This window comes from Podarcis vaucheri, assembly GCF_965113315.1.
Source record: "Podarcis vaucheri genome assembly, chromosome: 1".
NCBI classification, from domain to species: domain Eukaryota; kingdom Metazoa; phylum Chordata; class Lepidosauria; order Squamata; family Lacertidae; genus Podarcis; species Podarcis vaucheri.
In genome coordinates, this window is record NC_138759.1 from 18,882,260 (window position 1) to 18,891,306 (window position 9,047).

General features: G+C 44.8%; 1 protein-coding gene across 4 annotated transcripts in view; it reads left to right on the forward strand.

Moving 5' to 3' along the window:
- Window positions 1-9,047, forward strand: part of CCDC85C (coiled-coil domain containing 85C) — a 179,702-nt gene extending 170,655 nt beyond the window's left edge. For all 4 annotated transcript variants that reach the window (XM_082218900.1, XM_082218901.1, XM_082218899.1 and 1 more), the window contains one exon: window positions 1,613-9,047. In XM_082218900.1, coding sequence (XP_082075026.1) covers window positions 1,613-1,702 — 90 coding nt within the window. In that variant the 3' untranslated portion in view covers window positions 1,703-9,047. The remainder of the gene's footprint in view (window positions 1-1,612) is intronic.

Here is a 9,047-nt window from a genome sequence, read left to right on the forward strand (position 1 = left end):
CTCTGGTTCGCATCCACTTGTTTTGACTATTTCAGGTCTGTTCCCCTAAAAACCAAACATAAACAAAACTTTGGAGCATTACACCGCTTGTGGGGCCACCTAGGGTAACTGTTATGGTTGAAAGCTCATACTCCCCAGTGGGATCTGGTCCAATTTAGAAGCTTTCAGTAGATGGAAACCGCTAATCTTTGTATGATGTGAACACCCTGGGCTTGTGGGTTGCCACATGGCACGAAGCCATAAGCACCAATGACAAAAGAAGCCCTGTTTCTTTAAGCGCACTCTGTTGCACGGGAAAGGCATCGTGGTTTTTCCCACACACAAAGAGTGAAAAAAACATTCCAGGATACGTCCCTGGAAAACCGCTGTGAACCTTAGACTTGGGTGGTTTCCCACAAACCATCTTGCCATTGCAAGTGCCGTCAACTAATCCGCCCTCTGGGATGTGAAGCACTGCGGAATGTGCTCTGTTGTTCGACAATGAAATCTGTAATCTGCCTTTAGAAAAAGCTTGCTTTTGGTGCAGGGATGTGAGGGCTGCACCTCAAGAGGCTATCCCTTTTAGCTTCTCTTTTTAAAACAAAATAATGATGTTTGCACAGCCTGAGATATTACGACAAACGAGGAAATCTTCTCAGGAATGCTGCCGACACTTCCTGGTCTTTTGAAATGGACTCCCCAAACAGACCTGGCCTAAGAGCCTGGTTTGGCTGGCGAGCTTTCTGGAGACCAGGGATTTTTAAAGGGCTCAGTAATCTGAGCCCTGAACTGGTACAGCCCTTCGTAATGCAGTCCTCTCTTTCGCTCGGTTGCTTCAGAAAAGGAAGGTGTCTTAAGGAAATTGTCCAAGACGTGTAATTTTGCTGGGGCAGAGCTATGGCTCTTGCCTGGAAGCAGGGGTGGCTAATAATAATAATAATAATAATAATAATAATTTGTTATTTGTATACCACCCATCTGACTGGGTTGCCCCAGCCGCTCCGGGTGGCTTCCAACAAATTGTGAAACCACAGTAAAACATCATACATTAAGAACGGATAGGAGCTCTAGTCAAAAACAGCTGGAGGGCGCTCAGTTGGCGATGGCTGCTCTAAGCATTTTTGGATTTCAAATGCAAGGCAACTTTGTGTCTGAAGGGCACACAACTTGCTCCACTTGGGAAGCAATGCTTGATGAAGGGAACATGACTCTTGCAAGCTTGCCAGCAACTGACCTAGCTCTGAACTCAACTTCTGAGCCTAATTTGCTGATTTGATACCATTACCTAAGGCATCTCTCCCTCTCTAGTTCTAATTTCGGGAGACTTTAACAAGATCAGCATTTTAAACCTGTCAGCCAATGTTATCTCGGGATCTGGGTGCCACCTAGTGAGTCAGAGAGGAATCTCGCAAACCCAGCTGGGGCCAGGAATTCCTCGGAACTGCAAGCTTAGCATCCGTAGGGTCATTTACGGCCTTTACCTTTGTCGTATTTTAGGACAATGAAGTCTTAAAACTGTTGTAGGCCACCCTGAGTAGCACATATAGGCACTAGAAGGGTGGGATAGAAAACTCTGTACAAATGCAGATAAAATAAATGGTAACAAGCACCCTCTCTTTCCTTTTGCTCTTAGGTCGTCTGGCGGAAACTGGGGGATGCAGCAAGCTCCAAACCATCCATCAGGCAACATCTTTCCGGAAACCAGTTCAAAGGCCCGTTATAAGCACCTCACGCAGCAAGGCTGGGAGAGGAAAGAGGAAGAGCAACAGGGACTTCTCTGCATCTAGCTGCCAGGGTTATCTTTTCCTACTCGCTCCCATCTTTCTGTAACTGTTTATAGTGTAAATAAGGCAGTTTGGAAGGCTTTGCCTGCAGGCTGTGCTGATCCAGAACAATGTTAAATGGGTTAATAACTATCCTCCAATGGCCGATTTGTGTCATTTGTATTGTAGTGACAACCTGCTTTGTTGTATGGTCATATGTAGAGATACCTGAACCCAAAAGCAAGGGACCTTCCTCGCCTCTACAGTTTCCAGTCCGTTGCCATTTTGCGATCGCAAATTTTGGTTGCACCCCAGGGAGTTGATTGGGAGGCCTTGCACAACACAACTGCTTCGTTCCTCCGCCTCCCCCAAAAAAGATTAGGCTGTTTGCCATAAGGAAAGTTGTGGAGAAATGCTTTGGAAAGTGCTCTTTTTTTTGCAACACCACCCTGCAAACAAATCAGGACAAATGCGCAATACAACAGGTCGTCCAAAAGCACCCGCCCTTTCTTACTTTGCCCTGTTCACGGAGCTACAACCCCAGCTGCGTTGTTTTAGAAACTAACATGGAATCCACAACACCAGAAGTAGCTCTGTGATATCTCTGTAGCCTTATTATTTTGGCAATTACCTGTTGAGAGTGATAAGCTTTGCTAGAGATCTTTGGTTGGTATTAAAATGTGCATTTTGAGAAGCAATGCCCGGCCTTCATGTGACTGCCTTCATGTTTCTAGGTCACATGCCCCACCCCAGGCTGAAGTTCCCAAATCCCGCAAGTCATGGGGGCTGCTTTAGATCAGGAATGGGCAGAAGGTAGGGTCTGCTGGGGTCTGATCTCTGGCTGATTTGCAGGGGCTTTTGACCGCCCATTGTTACAACAGTAGCAACAACACCTTACTTAGGCTGCCTGACATGAAGAAAGCTTTCGAATGGGTTTTTTTCTGTAAGTTCCTTTCAGTTCTGGTGCTGAGAACAGATTCCTAGGCTCAGAACATGCTTGGTGGCACCACGTTCTTATATTCTAACTGTTATCTGTTTTGCATCAGATAGATATTGCGGTTCTTGCAGAAACCAAGGGAGCCCCGATAAGCCTGATGTCTGCCCATCTCTCTTGCATAGCGGCTTCCGGGCGAGGCATTCATGCGAAGGAGACCCCGCTTGCATAATCTTACATTTTTTTCACGTTGCTGCAGCAGAAATGCTGCAGCTTCCAAGCAATAATAGCAGGCACTTAATGCAACGTTGACATACGGCGAATGGTAGGCTAGAGTAGATCAAGTGCTCAGGAGGAACAAGCTCAGGTCTGGTGTCAAGGGTCGGAATCACTGACCAATTTGCCGAGGCCCACACCCTAGCCAAGGTCCCACTGCCAATTCTTGGGGTCTTGTGGCCTTCTTGCTGCCTGTTCCCCAGCAGTTTCTGAGTGAGCAAGGAGGAATGGACCCTAACATTTACACCATGGGTAGGCAAACTAAGGCCCAAACACCTTCTAAATCCAGCCCACGGACAGTCTGGGAACCAGCGTGTTTTTACATGAGTAGAATGTGTGCTTTTATTTAAAATGCATCTCTGGGTTATGTGTGGAGCATAGGAATTCGTTCTTCCCCCCTCGCCTTCAAATATAGCCTGGCCCCCCACAAGGTCTGAGGGACAGTGGACTGAAAAAGTTTGCTGACCCCTGATTTACACGCCTTTTTACACTGTGTGTGCAGTGGTGCTGATTTGCATCCAAAGGGAGAGGAAGGCAAATGGGCAAGAGTGGAGGGAAGAAAGAGGAGGCGAGTCCGCTTAGAGATGGAGCCCCACTAACAGCATTTTACCCAAGGGCGCTGGCGTTGAGCAGGCTCCTAATAGTTGCATGGAAGAGACTCGTTCAGTAAGTGGCAGCCCCTGCCTGAAACCCCTCAAACCACTGCTAGGCCTTGGAGAAAGTACTGAACTAGATTCCTCAGTGTAAGGGCAGCATCCCATTCTCACCTGCCTAAACTCCCTCTTTCATGCAACTCTGCATCCGACAGCGAAAGGTACAGTTGCCTTGCCTACCTTTGCATCACCCTCCAGCGGTCGTGCTTCTGTCTCTGTTGTTGCTTTTGCTTATCCAGACGTTAGCTCCATGCCAGAAAGAAAGAAAAAAGATTATGTGTGAAGCAGTTCTTCGGTGTCCCCTCTTGCCTATGCTTTACAGAACTGAAAAGAAAATGCCACCCCTTCTCTCCATTTTTAAAATATTTATTTCAGCCTTGGCATGACATTGCAAAGAGTGGCTTGCTATCTTCCTTCCTTCCTTCCTTCCTTCCTTCCTTCCTTCCTTCCTTCCTTCCTTCCTTCCTTCTCACTGAAATAATGTGTGGAATGGTGTTATCTAAAAATGTAAGCGGAGGAGCAGCCGTTTGTGTCGCACAAAGAAAACGCTGTCTTTCAGAAGTGCTGCCTCCGCGGTTCAGCCACTCGCCCGCATCAAGTGTCTCTTTGAACTCCTGCGTATAAGGTGGAGGGGCCGCCGGTATTCTATTATGACAATGCAGCTCTTTTGTAACCTGCCAGAGACTTTGATCACTTTCTCCCTGTTTCATCGCATTTCTTGGTACATCTCCTCAAATTGTATAGCGCAGGCAGAGCCAGCAGAGTGAGCTTCACACATTGCTAGAATACAACGCCCATCACCCTGAACACTCACTGGCTAAGGCTGTTGGGAGTTGTAGTCCCAATGGCACGATGTTGGCTCTCCCCAAGAAAGCATAGCAACTCACTAGCCGGCTATGAAATCCCACTTGTGTAAAATAACCAACAGAAAGGGAGATTTGCGGGGGGCTAATGCTCACTCTTCAGATATTTGCGTTTTTCCATTACCCTGAAGTTGCCAAACCTTCAGCCGTTGGAGTCTGGTCTCAGAAAGAATTTTGGCTATTGTGCTGCTAGATCTTTCCGTTTTTTAGGCCTGTTTCTCTTGGATGCCACTATTCAGGGTTTGTTCTTATTGAGGACCCACATAGATCTGCAAACAATAGATAAACCGAAAAGATTTGAGTCAAAGTCTTCCCAGTATACCTCTCCATTTGCATTTCCACTTGAATATGTTTCTTGGCTTTGCAAATCCTTCCCATACCCAGGTACTGGGCCTATTTGGATGTGGTTTATGACCTGGGGCGTCCAGACAGTTGCTGGGATTCAGTTGCAAACCAGCAAATTCAGGTCGTGCAAGATGGTGAGGTCTTGTGTGTCAAACAAACTCACTTCCTCAAAAGATTGCAGTAAGGAATGTGATGGGGACATGCTCTGGACAGTGTGGGAAAACGCTCGTTTTGAAGCATCATTATCTAACCTCCCCAGAAACAAATCAGAATAAATGCCAGTGTTGACAAGTCGGGGTGAATGAATACTCAATAAACAGGTCACCTAGCAGCACCCCTGGGAATTATCCCAAGGAGAGATCAGGTGGGGCCTTGGGCTCACAACACAGCCTCCCTCCTTCCTTGCTCTTCTCACCACAGGCAGATATAACAGTGATAATCTCCCTGTTGTCCCCCCCCCTTTTATTTTCTTATTCAAGTAAGAGGAATGAGGATTGGAACCCAAGGCTTTTTTCCAGGCACTCTCTCCCAAAAAGCCCTTAACCTACTCAGGTGAACATTCACTTAATGAAAACTGTAATACCAGAAATATTTATGCCCATATCCCCTCTCCATACCTGTAAAATCCAACTCATCCATTTAAATAGGCTCAAACTGACCCAAACCATTTTCAGGTCAGTTGTAGTTCAGCCTTTCAGAACCCATTTCTCATGTGAGCCAAAGTCCAAGAGAGCAAATTGGTCCCCCTGCTGGGAATGAAACCACTGACCGCTTAAGAGGACATTTTGCCTGTTGTGTTCTAAAAAAATGCACCTACATTCTTTTTAAGTGAAAATGGTGAATGTGAGAAGCTCAGGTGTGCAGGCATGTATGGACAGTACAGGTGGAGCAGTTAGGGAATCTGGATTGCTTAGAATGGACAGGAGGCTGAGGGATGGCCCAGGTCAGCTGAGATCCCGAGCTGAGATCTGACAGTTGAGATCCCCCGCATGTACACAGAAAATGGCTGAGAGTTAGAAGTGATAAGGCACTTAAGGCACTGTCACTGTTAGAAGTGACAGTGTAAGCCATTTGACAGTGGGGCAGACTACTTTGGAGGGTGATGGACCCCCCTTTCTTTGAGGTTTTTGAGCAGAGGCTGGTTGGTCTACCTGTCAGTGATTGCTGTAGTGGCCGATTTCCTGTGTCTGCAGGAAGTTGAACCAGGTGCCTCTGAAAAACCATCGTCTATGCTGAAATAACCGTTGTTTCTCTCCAACCTTAGTTCTCTTCTACAATATTCCATATTAATTTATATAATAGTAGATTTGCAAGTCTTCTGTTTTTATTGAGTTGGTATTATTTCCCACTGATCCCTCTCCTCTCCTTTCCACTCTTACGAATCCCAACAAGAAGGTAGCAAAGGAGATGATCAGTTCTGCAAGCCACAAGTAACAGTTTATGTTTTTTTCTGTGTTTGGGGGGGGGGGGAGATTTATGTAGCCCTGCTTTGATCCACCTATTTGCTGAACAGATCAAATGGTGCCCAGCCTCTGGAGTAACAAGAAGCCTTTTAAAGTATTAAGCAGCAGAATTTATGGGCTGTGATATTTATTCCATCATGGGACCTACGCTACTGATAGATTTAGGCAGTTGTTCATACAGAAGTGTGCCCTGCTCAAGAGAAATGTGAAACTAGCCAGTAAGCATTTAATGATCTCACTCCTCACAGAACCAAAATAAAAAAAATCCTTCCAGTAGCACCTTAGAGACCAACTAAGTTTGTTATTGGTGTGAGCTTTTGTGTGCAATGCAGGAATCTCAGCTAAAGCATCCATGACAGATGGCCATCCAACTTCTGATTAAAAAACCCCAAGGAAGGAGAGTCCACCACCTCCCGAGGGAGACCATTCCACTGTCAGAACAGCTCTTACTGTCAGAAAGTTCTTCCTGATGTTCAGTCGGAATCTCCTTTCTTGTAACTTGATGCCGTTGGTTTGAGTCCTACCCTTAAAGCTTGTTCCCTCTTCCATGTGACAGCCCTTAAGATATTTGAAGATGGTTATCATATCTCCTCTCAGTCTCCTCTTTTCCAGGCTAAACATACCCAGCTCCTTCAAGCGTTCTGCATAAGGTTTAGTTTCCATACCCTTGATCATCTTGGTTGCCCTCCTCTTGCACATGTTCCCCCGTGTAACACCCTTCTTAAATTGTGGTGCCCAGAACTGGACACAGGATTCCAAGTGTGGTCTGACCAAGGCAGAATAGAGTGGTACTATTACTTCCCTTGATCCGGACATTATACTTCTGTTGATGCAGCTTAGAATAGCATTAGCCTTTTTTGCTTCTGCTGCATCACACTGTTGACTCATGTTCACCTTGTGGTCCACTAGGACCTCTGGATCCTTTTCACATGTATTGCTAGTAAGCCAGGTGTCGCCCATCTTATATTTGTGCTTCTGGTTCTTCCAGTGTGGTGTAGTGGTTAAGAGCGGTAGACTCGTAATCTGGTGAACCGGGTTCGTGTCTCTGCTCCTCCACATGCAGCTGCTGGGTGACCTTGGACTTGTCACACTTCTCTGAAGTCTCTCAGCCTCACTCACCTCACAGAGTGTTTGTTGTGGGGGAGGAAGGGAAAGGAGAATGTTAGCCACTTTGAGACTCCTTAGGGTAGTAATAAAGTGGGATATCAAATCCAAACTACTACTACTACTACTACTACTATTCTTCTTCTTCTTCTTCTTCTTCTTCTTCTTCTTCTTCTTCTTCTTCTTCTTCTTCTTCTTCTTCTTCTTCTTCTTCCTGCCTAAGTGCAGAACCTTACATTTATCCCTATTGAAATAACATTTTGTAGCTTGCGCCTAGTTCTCCAAATTCTGATTCTGTCTTCTGTGGCATTAGCTACCCTTCCCAGTTTGGTGTCATCTGCAAATTTGATGAGCAGTGTTTTGGTGTATAGTTCAGGCCCTTATGGATCCCACTCCAGATGTTTGGGTGGGCTGGATTTTTCTTTCAGCTTTTTGAATGACAGGGGAGCTGGCAAGCCAAAGGAAAACACTTCCTTGCATTGCATTTTATTTCATTGGGTAAAATTCAAACTTTAAAAACACAACAGGGATGAAGTGTTGGCCATGAAACCAACAAATGCCATGAGCGCTACCTTCACCCCCAAGCAATCTGAAAATGAGAAGACATCCAGGACTTAGTAAACTCGCTATAGTGGATATTGCACAAACCATATTATTATAATTAGCCCTATTCAAGCAAATAATTCCCCCTGCTCCTGAGTACTTCTAATTATATGGGTTCTTTTTTTCTTTGCAATGAAAGGATAGTCTATGTTTTCATAGATGAAAGCATAAGGTACACTCAAATGCAAGATATGCATTGTAGAGTTTACAGATGTAATGCTGTATGTAATTTTGTTTTGTTTTGTTAATTGCTGCTTTGTATTTAGCTCAACCTGAGCTAAAGCCAGTGTCTTCCTTGGGGATCGGGAAACGGGTGGGAAATATCACTCAACGATTTGGCAGTATGACTTGGGTGCTGAAGTTTCAGTTGTCAAAAACAGCAAAAATAAACATTGCACACTGTGCTCTAAAGTGTGTGTTTTGGAGTGTAAATCTTGCTCTTCAGCTGAAGGGACAGCCACATACCCCTACAAACGATGGCCTTTTTTTTTTTAAAAAAAAAAAAGAAAGTTCAAAGCTACAACTTGCTTCAGAAAGCTGGGACCAAATTTTTATACCCCAGAAATTCGTGAGCATTCGGTTTTGAGTTGCAACTGCTCTAAAACGCCCAAACAAAATTCATGGTTTTCCATCCTCTACCCTCCTTTCTTTTGAAAAAAATGGGTAACATTTTAACATTTGCAAGTGGAGGAAAATTGTGAAATGGCAAACTCCAAGTGGGCTGGCTCCCTGTACCTTTGTGAGGAAGAGCACAACCTTGTTTCAGAACGGCACATTTTTTTTTTAGTCAAATGATAGCGATAAATCAGTGTTTTAAAGTGACCTTTTACCTTTTTAGAAACAAGGTGGGAGAAGTACTACTGATCTTTTTTCAAAGTGCATGACTGTAAAGTGATAAAATTGTATATTTTTCATAAAGTGGGGAAAATTTGTGCTGCTTTTGGAAATCAGTATGAAATTATGATTTCTGCTCAACCTGTGATCTTACAGCCCCGCTATATTTTCTGTATATGACTGACTAAAAGAACTGGAATAAATTAGTACCTCTGCTCATGTATATATAA